General features: G+C 46.3%; 1 protein-coding gene across 1 annotated transcript in view; it reads left to right on the top strand.

The window, feature by feature from the left end:
• Nucleotides 1-18,646, top strand: part of RNMT (RNA guanine-7 methyltransferase) — a 182,654-nt gene that overhangs the window by 29,498 nt on the left and 134,510 nt on the right. Inside the window, exons 3-4 of the mRNA XM_063923402.1 lie at nucleotides 2,301-2,462; nucleotides 14,487-14,648. Coding sequence (XP_063779472.1) covers nucleotides 2,301-2,462; nucleotides 14,487-14,648 — 324 coding nt within the window. The remainder of the gene's footprint in view (nucleotides 1-2,300; nucleotides 2,463-14,486; nucleotides 14,649-18,646) is intronic.

Raw genomic sequence — 18,646 nt, 5'->3', positions numbered from 1 at the left:
TTTTTCTTAAATGATTACTTTTTTTTTTTTTTTTTTACCATTTATAATACCTTTTCAACCATCAAATGTAAATAGAAGAGATTTACTATTCTACTCTGCATAGCTGCTGATGATCTCTGCCCCAACAAATGAATATAGGACCCAAAAACATTGGGTAAAGTCTGATGCGCTAAACTGATCTTCAAACCTTAAGCCGCATACACACGGTGTAATTTGTCCTGATGATTTTGACTATATAGTCACAATTGTAAGAAAAGTAACAGCACATCGCACCATGTGCATGCTCTTGCAATGCTGATGCGTGCTCCTGCGGGATCGGTGTCGTAAAAAAAATAGCCTGTGCATGCAGGGTCGATATTGGCTAGATGGGAGGCCCATGCCTCCGGGCACTTTCTAGCTGATATCTGCCATAAGCCGAAATCGGCAGGTTTTAAGTGAGCTGGACTTTTATGTGGGGTACACACTTGGGCAAGGGACCAGACCGATTTTAGTAAGCATAACCACTTAGGGGTATATTTACTAAAGTGCAAGTTTTCAAATATAGAGATTTTGCCCATAACAACCAATAAGATTCTACTTATTTATCTAGCACCTTCTAGAAGATAGTAGCCAGAATCTGATTGGTTGCTATGGGTAACATGTCCACTTCTGTAAACTAAATGAAGCCCAACCTGTTCATTCTAGCACCCTGCACCTGTCACAACCCTTGCAGTTCTTCGTTCCTGCCTGGGGTCTTGCTCTCTGCTCTGGTGCTTCTAGCACACGCTGGTTTGTATCTCAGTGCTGATGTGCTAGAATGAACACTACTCACTTACCTATTATCCTCATGATTGTTCTGGCTAGAAGAACCATTTAAATATGCCTTCCCACTTCTAATGCCATTTGCAATGGTACCTGTGGCCAACATATTGTGCAGTCGTGTGGGCCATTCCATGAAAATGAGTAAAAATATCCCATACGTGATGCTGTAAAAAAAGAAATAATTTTTGTAGCTGTGTATCTTTTGAGTTTTCAATATAGGTTGACAAGTTATTTATAGCGCTTTCTCATAAAAATAAAATAAATAATAGGCTCTTAAATTGGAGTTGAGGGGAATTACCAAGTAGAAGTTTTCTTTACAAAATGGTGATGGACTTGGCTTGTCTTATATGCGACAACTACATTTTCTGTAATTGTGTTGGGTATAACAGAGAAACTATTTATTTTTTTTTAACCTAAAAAATAGCCCTAGTATGGCACTTTGCTATTGCATTCATCTTTAAAAAAACAAAAATAAACCTGTGTTCAATTTGAAAAAAATGTATATGTTAAAACTTGTGTTAATGGCCCGTGTACACCCTGTAAGATATAAACAATATATCTGTACAGTATATCACATCTGTCATTCACAGATTGTGTGTACATGTGCAGATTGGTGCTATGATATATCGTGTTTCAGCTGGATGAGCGATATATTGCTTAGTAGTGTGTACCCAGCATGGGTCTCTAAAGCTAAGTACTAACTGGCAATATTTTTGGTTGGGCCGATTTATTTGCCTAGGTGGGGGGGTTCCGATATCTTTGCTACTCATTTTATTTTATCCCCTGAATAATTGCCCAATTTCTCGTGAAATCTCTGGAATTGGGCGATGGAAAAATTGACCTCAACCACACACTACCTGATTTTTCCACCTGGACATATGGTCAGATTATTGAAAATGCGTGCACACAGACTGGCCAGTATGTGAAGATTGTGGCTGAGATTTTTGCTTTGGAACGGTTGATCGGAAAATCATTTGTTCGAGTTTGTGGCCAAGGATTTCCTGGCCACAAACAGTCCGATGTCCCAATTATTGGCAAATTGGCCAAATAATTGCATAGTATGTTTTTCGCTTTACAAAGGTGCTAATTCTGAGTTGGGAGAAAAGGTAAAAAACAAAGTAAATCCATGGTGCACTGCAGGAGGCGGAGATCTAATATGTGCAGATAAATGAAGAGAATGACCAAACAGATCTAATTTATAGTGTACAAATCAAGCTGTCCAATATTTGTGGGCTACATTCAAAAGCAGCTGGTATTTACCCTACATGTAAAAAATAAATACATGTATTTGTACCCTTTGCAATGCATCATGGTCCATGTACAGAGATACTTGCTTTTTGTGCTTTGTTTCCAACTTCGCCTCAATGTGAATTAATACAAGTCTTACTGTAAAATATCATTTTTTTCATAATCCTGCCATACTGACACGGATATTTAGCTCTATTATAAATTCAGCTTAATATTATGCTGAAATTCCCTTATTGCTTTTCTTTTTCTAGGAAGGTTCGACTACAGAACCAAATTTGGTTGACCAGTGTAGTCCTGTTGCAGAGGGTCAGCAGTCATGTGGCTCTGCTACAAGGAGTGAGCAGGCAAACGCCAATGTACTGAGTACTCCAAGAAAGAGGAAGACTGACTTTGATTTGCCATCTAAGAAAGCGGTATGTATGCTTTAGACAAAGTTAGGCAACTGAAAGTCCTTTATCCTGTTTTTGAAATATAATCCAGAATGGTCTCGGAAAACGTTATTATGCTTTTATGATGACTAGATGGAGGATTTTGTATAAAAAAAATAAACTAACCAAAAAGATTTTTTTTTTCAAGTGGAAGATGTTGATTAAATAGCATTTATAGGCACAATACAAGTGGCTTATTCGTTTCACAAATGATCTGAACAGTTTTCTAACATGACAGCCTACATTTCCTGTGTAAGGAAAAAAAATGTTTTTTTTTTTTTTTAAGTCAAAATCCTCAGTCTAATTATTACCTAAGTCTGCACTTACTGTTTGGGTGGCACCAGCCTGCCTGCTTCGTGGGACTTGGGGGGGGGGGGGGGGGGGTGGAGGAACCAACCAGAGTAAGGGTTAATGGTCTTGTTCCTCGCTGACAGGATGCTAGCTCCGGAGGGAACTATTCGCAAGCCCCACCACGGCGAGCGTACATTCCCGCAGAACGCCGCCACCCCTAACAGAGCCAGAAGAAAGAAGAGTGATTAGTACTAAGCCGGCGTCCCGGTTAGCAGGTCGCCGGCCATTATGGCGGCATAAGGGTACGGAGATGCACGGCTTCTACACGGGGCAGAATGAGTCTCCAGACTTAGGGGGACATTTACGAAGCAGTGATAAGAGCGGAGAAGTGAGCAAGTGGAGAAGTTGCCCATGGCAACCAATCGGCACTGAAGAAACATCTGTAATTTGCATACTATAAAATGATACAGAACTGCTGATTGGTTGATGTGGCAACTTCTCCACTGGCTCACTTCACCGCTCTTATCACTACTTAGTAAATGTTCCCCTTAGTATACTGTAGTGTACACAGTACCCAGACTGGCAATACATGTTTAAAAGGGGACTGTCTCCATTTTATGCATTAAGACACTAAGCCAGTATAAAGAAGAGTGGGAAGACCGTGCGCCATTGAAGGGGTGGGGCTTCACTGTGAGCGGATCCAGCAGCTCACAGGCGCCATTTTGCCCTACTGCAGCTGACACAGACACTGACTGACAGGGACGCGCAACTCCTCTGGAGAGCCTCCAGATTATCTCAGCGGTACCAGGGGGTCATAGCAGGGGGGAGCTATATATTAGTGTACTAAGTTCTTAATCTAGGTACTTAGTCTGCGACCCAGCTAAGCTTGGCTTTAGCGATAAGGGTGCCTTGTGCTGATCTATCCTCTCTGTGTGTGTCTCAGGAAGGGCTCTTTGTGGGTTAATTGTGCACTTAACCTTTTCCTGAGTGTGTGCTGTCACTGCTGCAGTATGTCAGGCAAAGAGTGTGTTTCTTGTAAGGCACAGTGTTCCTCTTCTCCAGGGGGTTCACTAGTGTGTGCTCAGTGTAGTATCACTTCTCAGGCTAGTGGGGTGGAGCCAGAATGGCTGGACTCCATTAGGGGGATGATCTCCACCATTTCTACTAAACTATCCCGTAATGAGAAAGAGACTCAATACTTAAGACAGTGTATGGCTGAGTTTATGCAAAAGAACTCAGTACTCAGACCAGCCTCTCAGTCCTCTGCCATTTGTCCGCAAAAACGTACTTTGGCACACAGCCTGCATTCTGACTCTGATAATGAAGGGTCAGAAAAGGAGGAAGGTGAGGTGGACTTAGAGGCAGGTGAGGGTACTCTGTCGCAGGTTGTAGAGGCTCTCATTGATGCTGTCGGAGACGTCCTAAATATCCCTGATAAGGTGACAGAGGAGTGTGAGGAATCTTTCTTTAATATAAAGAAAAAATCCTCAGCCACTTTTCCTGTGTCAAAGGAACTAAATACCCTGTTTGAAGAAACCGTGGGTTAATCCAGATAAGAAATTTTGAAATCCTAGGCTGTTCTTATCTTTTCCTTTTCCTCCTGAGTATAGGAAAAAATGTGAAAATCCACCGATAGTGGCTACGTCAGTCTCCACACTACCTGTGACTGGTGCAGCCTCCCTAAAAGATACAGCTGATCGCAAGATTGAGACTACACTCAAGTCTTTATATACAGATGCAGGGGTGGCCCAGAGACCCACTGTAGCACGTGGGTGGATTACTCAAGCCGTTGCTAAATAGTCTGGTAATTTAATTGAGGGGTTAAATACCTTACTTCAAGAGAAAATTCTTCTACTCCTGCAGCATATACAAGACTCTGCGCTCTTTATGGTTGAAGCCATTAAAGAGAGAGGGTTGCTTTACACACGCACCACAGCTATGGCTGTGTCGACACGCAGGGGATTATGGCTGTGTCAATGGACTGCTGATGCGGAATCCAAGAAAGGTGTGGAAGGCGAAGCTTCACAGGTTAAGCCTTATTTGGCGACAAACTTGACAAGTGAATTTCGCGAGCTACTGCGTGTAAGTCCACCTATCTACCGTCTGCAGGTCTGCCAGCTAGGAAGGCCTACTCCGGACCCAGTTTACAGTGTTTTCGGACTGCAAAGTTTCAGGGCAAGTCTAGAGGTGCTTCTACCGCCGCCAGGGGCTAGAGGTAAATCGCACAAACCAGCGGCTGCTGCTTCACAGAAACGGAGCTCTGGCTCTGCCTCCTCAAAGCTTTCCGCATGACGGTGGATTGTGATGCCTGGGAAACAGGCGGGTGGGAGGCCGACTAAAATTCTTCAGTCACACCTGGACAAGATCTTGCCAGGATCCCTGGGTCATAGACCTTATATTCCAGGGCTACAGGCTGGAGTTCCAGGATCTCCTACCTCGCAGATTCTTCAAATCGCCATTCAAAAACTGTTACTGTCACAGGTAATTGTTCCAATTCCATCTCATCTACAAAACAAGGGATACTATTCCAGCTTGTTTGTAGTACCGCAACCGGACGTTTCGGTAAGACCGATCCTGAATCTCAAATCATTGAACCCATACTTACGAGTGTTCAAGTTGAGAGCGGTGATCTCAGGTCTGGAAGAGGGGGAATTCCTAGCGTCTCTGGGTGTCAAGGATGCGTACCCTCACATTCCAATCTGACCGCCTCATCAGGCTTATCTATGGTTTGCACTGCAGGACTGTCACTACCAGTTTCAGACCCTGCCATTTGGTCTCTCTATGGCACTAAGGGTGTTCACCAAGGTGATGGCAGGGATGATGATGCTACTCCGCAGACAGGGAGTGAACGTAATTCCTTACCTGGACGATCTTCTGATGAAGGCTGCGTCCAGGGAGCATTTGTCGGAAAACAGTGGTGTCACGACTAGATTACTCCTGGATCATGGGTGGATTCTGAACCTTCCAACATCACACCTAGCACCAATGCGGAAGCTTACATTTCTGGGAATGATACTGGACACAGTCTGAGTGTTTTCTTCCCTTGGAAAAGGCAATGGTGATCCAGTCAATGGTTCGGGCTGTATTGGAGCTGACCCGAATCTCAGTGCATCTGCCTTCTGGGGAAAATGATGGACTCTCCACTCAACAAGAAGCTCAAGCGGGGTCTACGGGCTTGTGTACTTGTTTCCTCCCATTTCTCTGATCCCAAGAATTCTCAAGACAATAAAAAGGGAAAGGGTTCAAGCAATTCTCATTGCTCCGGACTGGCTGCGAAGGGCCTGGTATTTGGATCTTCTCGAGATGCTAATAGAAGATCCGTGACCTCTACCTCTTCAAGAGGATCTTCTACAGCAGGGCCCGTTCGTTTATCAAGACTTACCATGGCTACGTTTGACGGCATGGAAGTTGAACGGCTGATTCTAGCCAGGAGAGGAATTCCTGACAAAGTCATCCTGACTATGATCCAAGCCAGGAAGGGTGTAACGTGAAAACATTACCATCGTATCTGGAAGAAATATGTTTCTTGTTGTGAGAGCAGACAATATTCTGCGGTGGAATTTCATCTGGGACGTTTCCTGCTTTTTCTACAGATGGGAGTGGATGTAGGCCTACGCCTAGACTCCATAAAAGTTCAGATTTCGGCCTTGTCTATTTTCTGTTACAGGAGGTAGACGTGAAGTATCTTTCGTGGAAAACCGTAACACTTTTGGCCTTGGCTTCAGCAAGACGTGTGTTGGAGCTGGGGGCATTGTCTTACAAGAGCCTCTACTCGATTTTCCATGAGGACAGAGCTGAACTCCGGACTCGTCTGCAATTTCTTCCTAAGGTGGTGTCCGCGTTTCACATCAACCAGCTTATTGTGGTTCCGGTTGTTACGGACGCATCTGCTGCTTCAAAGTCCTTGGATGTTGTAAGGACTTTGAAGGTATATGTAAAGCGAACTCGTCACAGGATATCGGACTCGCTGTTCGTTCTATATAATGCCAACAAGATTGGGTGTCCTGCTTCAAAGCAGTCTATTGCTCGCTGGATCAGGCTCACTATCCAGCATGCTTATTTCACTGCAAGCTTGCTGATTCCAAAATCTGTACAGGCCCACTCTACTAGGTTGGATGTTTCCTCTTGGGCGGCTGCCCGTGGTGTATCGGCATTGCTTGTTTAACTACTGTTGTTTGGTTCAGCAGTTGCTGTTCTTGTTTTCAAGTTTGGTTAGCATGGCTTTCCTCTTGTTCTGGTTGTGCTGGTTCGAAATCTCACTACTTTCCTTATCCATATCCTTCTCTCAAAATATGTCCGTCTCCTCGGGCACAGTTTCCTAGACTGAGTCTGGTAGGGGGGGCATAGAGGGATGAGCCAGTGCACATTATCAAATTCTTAAAGTGCCCATGGCTCCTAGTGGACCCGTCTAATACCCACATGGTACTAAATGGATTCCCAGTATCTCCTATGGACTATGAGAAAAGGATTTACCAGTAGGTAATTAAAATCGGTATCCGGACTCCAGGTCGACACATAATGGTCGACACACCTAAAGTCGACATGAACAATGGCGACATGGAAAAAGATCGACATGAGGTTTTCATATAATTTTTTTTTCTTTAATTTTTTCAACTTTTTCATACTTTACGATCCACGTGGACTACAATTGGGAATGGTAATCACTCTACGAAGAAAACGACACAAAAAATAAACTCATGTCGACCTTTTGTCCACGCCGACCTAAGGTGTGTCGACCATTTGGTGTCGACTTTTTTTGGTGTCGACATGGAGTCCCAGACCCATTAAAATCCTATTTATTTTTTGCCCTTTTAAAATAAAATTTGGGACACTGGTACAAACATATACAGTGATTAAGATGGGCTTTTCTCTACTTTTTGTAAATATCACTAGAAAAATGCCAGTGTCTGATTAATCGCTGTGAGTAATATCACTTGATTTCCTCTTTAACTATTTTTCTTGAACACCCCATAGGTTTGGTGCATTTCTGTATTGATGAAGTGAGCACCCTCTAGTTTTTTTATGCTGTGGTCACTAATGCAAATACCGATGTGTCCTCATTTACTGGTTGTCCATTCGCCATATGATACGCTCTGAGAGGAGAGATGTTCTGTATTTTTCTGTAAACTTTGCATCTTAGTCACATTTCAAAAGCACAGAAGAGCCAGTGTTCCAGAGATGATAGGCTGCAACGTTTTTATGGCAAGGAATTGGTTTTACAGACATTAAGTCACAGCAGTAGCACAGTGGAACTTGATGTGGGGAAAAGCCGCTGATGCTCACATTGGAGCACTTCTTACAGCTTCAGACTCGCACACGGATGTTGCACATCAATTTGATCAGTATAAGCCAGTGGTCTCCAACCTTAATTGGGGTGTGAGCTACTTTCGGAAACCACACACTACCTGATTTTTCCACCTGGACATATGGTCAGATTATTGAAAATGCGTGCACACAGACTGGCCAGTATGTGAAGATTGTGGCTGAGATTTTTGCTTTGGAACGGTTGATCGGAAAATCATTTGTTCGAGTTTGTGGCCAAGGATTTCCTGGCCACAAACAGTCCGATGTCCCAATTATTGGCAAATTGGCCAAATAATTGCATAGTATGTTTTTCGCTTTACAAAGGTGCTAATTCTGAGTTGGGAGAAAAGGTAAAAAACAAAGTAAATCCATGGTGCACTGCAGGAGGCGGAGATCTAATATGTGCAGATAAATGAAGAGAATGACCAAACAGATCTAATTTATAGTGTACAAATCAAGCTGTTCAATATTTGTGGGCTACATTCAAAAGCAGCTGGTATTTGCCCTACATGTAAAAGATAAATGTATTTGTACCCTTTGCACTGCATTATGGTCCATGTACAGAGCTACTTGCTTTTTGTGCTTTGCTTCCAACTTCGCCTCAATGTGAATTAATACAAGTCTTACTGTAAAATATCATTTTTTCTCTGACGTCCTAGTGGATGCTGGGAACTCCGTAAGGACCATGGGGAATAGACTGGCTCCGCAGGAGACTGGGCACTCTAAAAGAAAGATTTGGTACTGTCTGGTGTGCACTGGCTCCTCCCTCTATGCCCCTCCTCCAGACCTTAGTTAGATTTCTGTGCCCGGCCGAGCTGGATGCACACTAGGGGCTCTCCTGAGCCCCTAGAAAGAAAGTATATGTTAGGTTTTTTATTTTACAGTGAGACCTGCTGGCAACAGGCTCACTGCAACGAGGGACTAAGGGGAGAAGAAGCGAACCTACCTGCTTGCAGCTAGCTTGGGCTTCTTAGGCTACTGGACACCATTAGCTCCAGAGGGATCGACCGCAGGACCCGTCCTTGGTGTTCGTTCCCGGAGCCGCGCCGCCGTCCCCCTTACAGAGCCAGAAGCATGAAGATGGTCCGGAAAATCGGCGGCAGAAGACTTCAGTCTTCACCAAGGTAGCGCACAGCACTGCAGCTGTGCGCCATTGCTCCTCATACACACTTCACACTCCGGTCACTGAGGGTGCAGGGCGCTGGGGGGGGGGCATCCTGAGCAGCAATAAAAACACCTTGGCTGGCAAAATAACCACAATATATAGCCCCAGAGGCTATATATGTGGTAATTACCCCTGCCAGAATCCATAAAAAAAGCGGGAGAAAAGTCCGCCGAAAAAGGGGCGGAGCCATCTCCCTCAGCACACTGGCGCCATTTCTCCCTCACAGTTCCGCTGGAAGGAAGCTCCCTGGCTCTCCCCTGCAGTCTGCACTACAGAAAGGGTAAAAAAGAGAGGGGGGGCACTAAATTTAGGCGCAGTATAACTTATAGCAGCTATAAGGGGACATAATTCAGTTAGTCCCTGCATTATATAGCGCTCTGGTGTGTGCTGGCATACTCTCTCTCTGTCTCCCCAAAGGGCTTTTGTGGGTCCTGTCTCCTTTAAGAGCATTCCCTGTGTGTGTGCGGTGTGTCGGTACGGCTGTGTCGACATGTTTGATGAGGAGGCTTATGTGGAGGCAGAGCAGATGCCTATAAATGTGATGTCACCCCCTGCGGGGCAGACACCGGGGTGGATGGACTTATGGAAGGAATTACGTGCAAGTGTCGACTCCTTACATAAAAAATTTGACGACATGCCAAATGCGGGACAGCCGGCTTCTCAGCTCGTGCCTGCCCAGACAACTCAAAGGCCATCAGGGGCTCTAAAGCGGCCACTACCTCAGATGGCAGACACAGATTTTGACACGGATACTGATACCAGTGTCGACGACGAGTCAAATTTAATGTCCACTAGGGCCATTCGTTGCATGATTGAGGCAATGAAAGAGGTATTACACATTTCTGATATAAACCCAGGTACCTCAAAAAAGGGTATTTTGTTTAGGGAGAAAAAACTACCAATAGTTTTTCCCCCATCTGAAGAATTAAATGAAGTGTGTAAAGAAGCGTGGGCTTTCCCTGATAAATTGATGATTTCAAAAAAATTACTAATGGCGTTCCCTTTCTCGCCAGAGGATAGGTCACGTTGGGAAACTCCCCCTAGGGTGGATAAAGCGCTCACACATTTGTCAAAAAAGGTGACACTACCGTCTCCGGATACGGCCGCCCTAAAGGAACCTGCTGATAGAAAGCAGGAGGCTATCCTGAAGTCTATATATACACACACTGGTGTTATACTGAGACCAGCTATTGCTTCAGCGTGGATGTGCAGTGCTGCTGCTGCATGGTCAGATTCCCTGTCGGAAAATATTGACACCCTAGACAGGGAGACTATATTGCTAACCGTAGAGCATATAAAAGACTCAGTCTTATACATGAGAGATGCACAGAGGGAGATCTGCCGGCTGGCATCTAGAATAAGTGCATTGTCCATTTCTGCTAGGAGAGGCTTATGGACTCGGCAGTGGACAGGGGATGCAGATTCAAAAAGGCACATGGAAGTTTTGCCTTATAAGGGTGAGGAGTTATTCGGGGATGGTCTCTCAGACCTTGTTTCCACAGCAACAGCTGGGAAGTCAGCATTTTTGCCCCATGTCCCCTCACAGCCTAAGAAAGCGCCGTATTATCAGGTACAGTCCTTTCGACCCCAGAAAAACAGGCGGGGAAAAGGCGGGTCCTTTCTGTCTAGAGGCAGAGGAAGGGGAAAAAAGCTGCAACAAACAGCAGGTTCCCAGGAACAAAAGTCCTCCCCCGCTTCTTCCAAATCCGCCGCATGACGGTGGGGCTCCACAGGCGGAGCCAGGTACGGTGGGGGGCCGCCTCAAAAATTTCAGCGATCAGTGGGTTCGCTCACGGGTGGATCCCTGGATCCTTCAAGTAGTATCTCAGGGGTACAAGCTGGAATTCGAGGCGTCTCCCCCCCGCCGTTTCCTCAAATCTGCCTTGCCGACAGCTCCCTCGGGCAGGGAGGCTGTGCTAGAGGCAATTCACAAGCTGTATTCCCAGCAGGTGATAGTCAAGGTACCCCTACTTCAACAAGGACGGGGTTACTATTCCACACTGTTTGTGGTACCGAAACCGGACGGTTCGGTGAGACCCATTTTAAATTTGAAATCCTTGAACACGTACATAAAAAGATTCAAGTTCAAGATGGAATCGCTCAGGGCGGTTATTGCAAGCCTGGACGAGGAGGATTACATGGTATCCCTGAACATCAAGGATGCTTACCTGCATGTCCCCATTTACCTTCCTCACCAGGAGTACCTCAGATTTGTGGTACAGGATTGCCATTACCAATTCCAGACACTGCCGTTTGGACTGTCCACGGCACCGAAGGTGTTTACCAAGGTAATGGCAGAAATGATGATACTCCTTCGAAAAAAGGGAGTTTTAATTATCCCGTACTTGGACGATCTCCTAATAAAGGCGAGGTCCAAGGAGCAGTTGCTGGTCGGAGTAGCACTATCTCGGGAAGTGCTACAACAGCATGGCTGGATTCTAAACATTCCAAAGTCACAGCTGGTTCCTTCCACACGCCTACTGTTCCTGGGGATGGTTCTGGACACAGAACAGAAAAAAGTGTTTCTCCCGCAGGAGAAAGCCAGGGAGCTGTCATCTCTAGTCAGAGACCTCCTGAAACCAAAACGGGTATCGGTGCATCACTGCACACGAGTCCTGGGAAAAATGGTGGCTTCATACGAAGCAATTCCATTCGGCAGGTTCCATGCAAGGACCTTCCAGTGGGACCTCTTGGACAAGTGGTCGGGATCGCATCTTCAGATGCATCGACTGATAACCCTGTCTCCAAGGACCAGGGTGTCTCTACTGTGGTGGCTGCAGAGTGCTCATCTTCTAGAGGGCCGCAGATTCGGCATACAGGACTGGGTCCTGGTGACCACGGATGCCAGCCTTCGAGGCTGGGGGGCAGTCACACAGGGAAGAAACTTCCAGGGACTTTGGTCAAGTCAGGAGTCGTCCCTACACATAAATATTCTGGAACTGAGGGCCATTTACAATGCCCTAAGTCAGGCAAGGCCCCTGCTTCAAAACCAGCCGGTACTGATCCAATCAGACAACATCACGGCAGTCGCCCATGTAAACCGACAGGGCGGCACAAGAAGCAGGATGGCGATGGCAGAAGCCACAAGGATTCTCCGATGGGCGGAAAATCACGTACTAGCACTATCAGCAGTGTTCATTCCGGGAGTGGACAACTGGGAAGCAGACTTCCTCAGCAGACACGACCTACACCCGGGAGAGTGGGGACTTCATCCAGAAGTCTTCCAACTGTTGGTAAACCGTTGGGAAAGGCCACAGATGGACATGATGGCGTCCCGCCTCAACAAAAAGCTAAAGAGATATTGCGCCAGGTCAAGGGACCCTCAGGCGATAGCTGTGGACGCTCTAGTGACACCGTGGGTGTACCAGTCGGTTTATGTGTTCCCTCCTCTGCCTCTCATACCAAAGGTACTGAGAATAATAAGAAGGCGAGGAGTAAGAACGATACTCGTGGTTCCGGATTGGCCAAGAAGAACTTGGTACCCAGAACTTCAAGAAATGATATCAGAGGACCCATGGCCTCTACCGCTCAGACAGGATCTGCTACAGCAGGGGCCCTGTCTGTTCCAAGACTTACCGCGGCTGCGTTTGACGGCATGGCGGTTGAATTCCGGATCCTAAAGGAAAAGGGCATTCCGGAGGAAGTCATTCCTACGCTGATAAAAGCCAGGAAAGAAGTAACCGCAAACCATTATCACCGTATTTGGCGGAAATATGTTGCGTGGCGTGAGGCCAGGAAGGCCCCTACAGAGGAATTTCAGCTGGGTCGTTTTCTGCACTTCCTACAGTCGGGAGTGACTATGGGCCTAAAATTGGGTTCCATTAAGGTCCAGATTTCGTCTCTAATGATTTTCTTCCAGAAAGAACTGGCTTCACTGCCTGAAGTTCAGACTTTTGTAAAGGGAGTGCTTCATATTCAGCCCCCTTTTGTGCCTCCTGTGGCACCTTGGGATCTCAATGTGGTGTTGAGTTTCCTGAAATCACATTGGTTTGAGCCACTTAAAACTGTGGATTTGAAATATCTCACGTGGAAAGTGGTCATGTTATTGGCCTTGGCTTCGGCCAGGCGTGTGTCAGAATTGGCGGCTTTATCATGTAAAAGCCCTTATCTGATTTTCCATATGGATAGGGCAGAATTGAGGACTCGTCCCCAGTTTCTCCCTAAGGTGGTATCAGCTTTTCACTTGAACCAACCTATTGTAGTGCCTGCGGCTACTAGGGACTTGGAAGATTCCAAGTTACTGGACGTAGTCAGGGCCTTAAAAATTTATGTTTCCAGGACGGCTGGAGTCAGGAAAACTGACTCGCTTTTTATCCTGTATGCACCCAACAAAATAGGTGCTCCTGCTTCTAAGCAGACTATTGCTCGCTGGATTTGTAGAACAATTCAGCTGGCGCATTCTGCGGCTGGATTGCCGCATCCTAAATCAGTAAAAGCCCATTCCACAAGGAAGGTGGGCTCATCTTGGGCGGCTGCCCGAGGGGTCTCGGCTTTACAACTTTGCCGAGCTGCAACTTGGTCAGGGGCAAACACGTTTGCTAAATTCTACAAATTTGATACCCTGGCTGAGGAGGACCCCTTGAGTTCTCTCATTTGGTGCTGCAGAGTCATCCGCACTCTCCCGCCCGTTTGGGAGCTTTGGTATAATCCCCATGGTCCTTACGGAGTTCCCAGCATCCACTAGGACGTCAGAGAAAATAAGATTTTACTCACCTGTAAATCTATTTCTCGTAGTCCGTAGTGGATGCTGGGCGCCCATCCCAAGTGCGGATTGTCTGCAATACTTGTATATAGTTATTGCCTAACTAAAGGGTTATTGTTGAGCCATCTGTTGAGAGGCTCAGTTATATTTCATACTGTTAACTGGGTATAGTATCACGAGTTATACGGTGTGATTGGTGTGGCTGGTATGAGTCTTACCCGGGATTCAAAATCCTTCCTTATTGTGTCAGCTCTTCCGGGCACAGTATCCTAACTGAGGTCTGGAGGAGGGGCATAGAGGGAGGAGCCAGTGCACACCAGATAGTACCAAATCTTTCTTTTAGAGTGCCCAGTCTCCTGCGGAGCCCGTCTATTCCCCATGGTCCTTACGGAGTTCCCAGCATCCACTACGGACTACGAGAAATAGATTTACCGGTGAGTAAAATCTTATTTTTCATAATCCTGCCATACTGAAACGGATATTTAGCTCTATTATAAATTCAGCTTAATATTATGCTGAAATTCCCTTATTGCTTTTCTTTTTCTAGGAAGGTTCGGCTACAGAACCAAATTTGGTTGACCAGTGTAGTCCTGTTGCAGAGGGTCAGCAGTCATGTGGCTCTGCTACAAGCAGTGAGCAAGCAAACGCCAATGTACTGAGTACTCCAAGAAAGAGGAAGGCTGACTTTGATTTGCCATCTAAGAAAGCGGTATGTATGCTTTAGACAAAGTTAGGCAACTGAAAGTCCTTTATCCTGTTTTTGAAATATAATCCAGAATGGTCTCGGAAAACGTTATTATGCTTTTATGATGACTAGATGGAGGATTTTGTATTAAAAAAAAAAAAAACTAACCAAAAAGATTTTTTTTTTTCAAGTGGAAGATGCTGATTAAATTGCATTTATAGGCACAATACAAGTGGCTTATTCGTTTCACAAATGATCTGAACAGTTTTCTAACGGGACAGCCTACATTTCCTGTGTAAGGAAAAAAAATGTTTTTTTTTAAGTCAAAATCCTCAGTCTAATTATTACCTAAGTGTGCACTTACTGTTTGGATGGCACCAGCCTGCCTGCTTCGTGGGACTTGTGGGGGTGGGGGGTGGAGGAACCAACCCCAGTAAGGGTTAATGGTCTTGTTCCTCACTGACAGGATGCTAGCTCCGGAGGGAACTATTCGCAAACCCCACCACGGCGAGCGTACATTCCCGCAGAACGCCGCCACCCCTAACAGAGCCAGAAGAAAGAAGAGTGATTAGTACTAAGCCGGCGTCTCGGTTAGCAGGTCGCCGGCCATTATGGTGGCATAAGGGTACGGAGATGCACGGCTTCTACACGGGGCAGAATGAGTCTCCAGACTTAGGGGGACATTTACTAAGCAGTGATAAGAGCGGAGAAGTTGCCCATGGCAACCAATGAGCACTGAAGAAACATCTGTAATTTGCATACTATAAAATGATACATAACTGCTGATTGGTTGATGTGGCAACTTCTCCACTGGCTCACTTCACCGCTCTTATCACTGCTTAGTAAATGTTCCCCTTAGTATACTGTAGTGTACACAGTACCCAGACTGGCAATACAGGTTTAAAAGGGGACTGTCTCCATTTTATGCATTAAGACACTAAGCCAGTATAAAGAAGAGTGGGAAGACCGTGCGCCATTGAAGGGGTGGGGCTTCACTGTGAGCGGATCCAGCAGCTCACAAGCGCCATTTTGCACTACTGCAGCTGACACAGACACTGACAGGGACGCGCAACTCCTCCGAGAGCCTCCAGATTATCTCAGCGGTACCAGTGGGTCATAGCAGGGGGGAGCTATATATTAGTGTACTAAGTTCTTAATCTAGGTACTTAGTCTGCGACCCAGCTAAGCTTGGCTTTAGCGATAAGGGTGCCTTGTGCTGATCTATCCTCTCTGTGTCTCTCGGGAAGGGCTCTTTGTGGGTTAATTGTGCACTTAACCTTTTCCTGAGTGTGTGCTGTCACTGCTGCAGTATGTCAGGCAAAGAGTGTGTTTCTTGTAAGGCACAGTGTTCCTCTTCTCCAGGGGGTTCACTAGTGTGTGCTCAGTGTAGTATCACTTCTCAGGCTAGTGAGGTGGAGCCAGAATGGCTGGACTCCATTAGGGGGATGATCTCCACCATTTCGACTAAACTATCCCGTAATGAGAAAGAGACTCAATACTTAAGACAGTGTATGGCTGAGTTTATGCAAAAGAACTCAGTACTCAGACCAGCCTCTCAGTCCTCTGCCATTTGTCCGCAAAAACGTACTTTGGCACATATCCTGCATTCTGACTCTGATAATGAAGGGTCAGAAAAGGAGGAAGGTGAGGTGGACTTAGAGGCAGGGGAGGATACTCTGTCGCAGGTTGTAGAGGCTCTCATTGATGCTGTCGGAGACGTCCTAAATATCCCTGATAAGGTGACAGAGGAGTGTGAGGAATCTTTCTTTAATATAAAGAAAAAATCCTCAGCCACTTTTCCTGTGTCAAAGGAACTAAATACCCTGTTTGAAGAAACCGTGGGTTAATCCAGATAAGAAATTTTGAAATCCTAGGCTATTCTTATCTTTTCCTTTTTCCTCCTGAGTATAGGAAAAAATGTGAAAATCCACCGGTAGTGGCTACGTCAGTCTCCAGGCTCTCACGTAAAATAGTGCTACCTGTGACTGGTGCAGCCTCCCTAAAAGAAACAGCTGATCGCAAGATTGAGACTACACTCAAGTCTTTATATACAGATGCAGGGGTGGCCCAGAGACCCACTATAGCACGTGGGTGGATTACTCAAGCCGTTGCTAAATAGTCTGGTAATTTAATTGAGGGGTTAAATACCTTACCTCAAGAGAAAATTCTTCTACTCCTGCAGCATATACAAGACTCTGCGCTCTTTATGGTTGAAGCCATTAAAGAGAGAGGGTTGCTTTACACACGCACCACAGCTATGGCAGTGTCGACACGCAGGGGATTATGGCTTTGTCAATGGACTGCTGATGCGGAATCCAAGAAAGGTGTGGAAGGCGAAGCTTCACAGGTTAAGCCTTATTTGGCGACAAACTTGACAAGTGAATTTCGCGAGCTACTGCGTGTAAGTCCACCTATGTACCGTCTGCAGGTCTGCCAGCTAGGAAGTCCTACTCCGGACCCAGTTTACAGTGTTTTCGGACTGCAAAGTTTCAGGGCAAGTCTAGAGGTGCTTCTACCGCCGCCAGGGGCTAGAGGTAAATCGCACAAACCAGCGGCTGCTGCTTCACAGAAACGGAGCTCTGGCTGTGCCTCCTCAAAGCTTTCCGCATGATGGTGGATTGTGATGCCTGGGAAACAGGCGGGTGGGAGGCCGACTAAAATTCTTCAGTCACACCTGGACAAGATCTTGCCAGGATCCCTGGGTCATAGACCTTATATCCCAGGGCTACAGGCTGGAGTTCCAGGATCTCCTACCTCACAGATTCTTCAAATCGCCATTCAAAAACTGTTACTGTCACAGGTAATTGTTCCAATTCCATCTCATCTACAAAACAAGGGATACTATTCCAGCTTGTTTGTAGTACCGCAACCGGACGTTTCGGTAAGACCGATCCTGAATCTCAAATCATTGAACCCATACTTACGAGTGTTCAAGTTGAGAGCGGTGATCTCAGGTCTGGAAGAGGGGGAATTCCTATAGTCTCTGGGTGTCAAGGATGCGTACCCTCACATTCCAATCTGACCGCCTCATCAGGCTTATCTATGGTTTGCACTGCAGGACTGTCACTACCAGTTTCAGACCCTGCCATTTGGTCTCTCTATGGCACTAAGGGTGTTCACCAAGGTGATGGCAGGGATGATGATGCTACTCCGCAGACAGGGAGTGAACGTAATTCCTTACCTGGACGATCTTCTGATGAAGGCTGCGTCCAGGGAGCATTTGTCGGAAAACAGTGGTGTCACGACTAGATTACTCCTGGATCATGGGTGGATTCTGAACCTTCCAACATCACACCTAGCACCAACGTGGAAGCTTACATTTCTGGGAATGATACTGGACACAGTCTGAGTGTTTCTTCCCTTGGAAAAGGCAATGGTGATCCAGTCAATGGTTCGGGCTGTATTGGAGCTGACCCGAATCTCGGTGCATCTGCCTTCTGGGGAAAATGGGGGCTTCTTACGAAGCAATTAGGTACAGAAGGTTTCATGCGAGGACCTACCAGCTGGATCTGTTGGACAAATGGTCCAGATCGCATCTTCACATGCATCAGAGGATTCGTCTGTCTCCAAAAGCCAGGATCTCCCTCCTGTGGTGGCTACAAACTTCTCACCTTGTCGAGGGTCGGAGGTTTGGTATTCAGAATTGGATTCTGCGAGCCTCAGTGGTTGGGGTGCAGTCACCCAAGGGGTGCAGTTTCAAGGAAGATGGTCATTTCAAGGAAGATGGTCAAGTCAGGAAAGCGTTCTTCCAATAAACATTCTGGAACTCAGGGCGATCTACAACGCAGAGCTGTCAAGAATTCGCCTCTGGGCGGAATAACACGCAGTGGCGTTGTCGGCAATTTTCATTCCGGGGGTAGACAACTGGGAAGCAGAATTCCTCAGCAGACACGACCTACACCCAGGGGAATGGGGCCTCCACCCGGAGGTGTTCCAGGGGCTAACACGTCGGTGGGGTTATCCACAAATCGACATGATGGACTCTCCACTCAACAAGAAGCTCAAGCGGGGTCTACGGGCTT

Source organism: Pseudophryne corroboree, chromosome 5 (genome assembly GCF_028390025.1).
Source record: "Pseudophryne corroboree isolate aPseCor3 chromosome 5, aPseCor3.hap2, whole genome shotgun sequence".
NCBI lineage: Eukaryota > Metazoa > Chordata > Amphibia > Anura > Myobatrachidae > Pseudophryne > Pseudophryne corroboree.
This window is presented reverse-complemented; position numbering and strand designations above follow the sequence as displayed.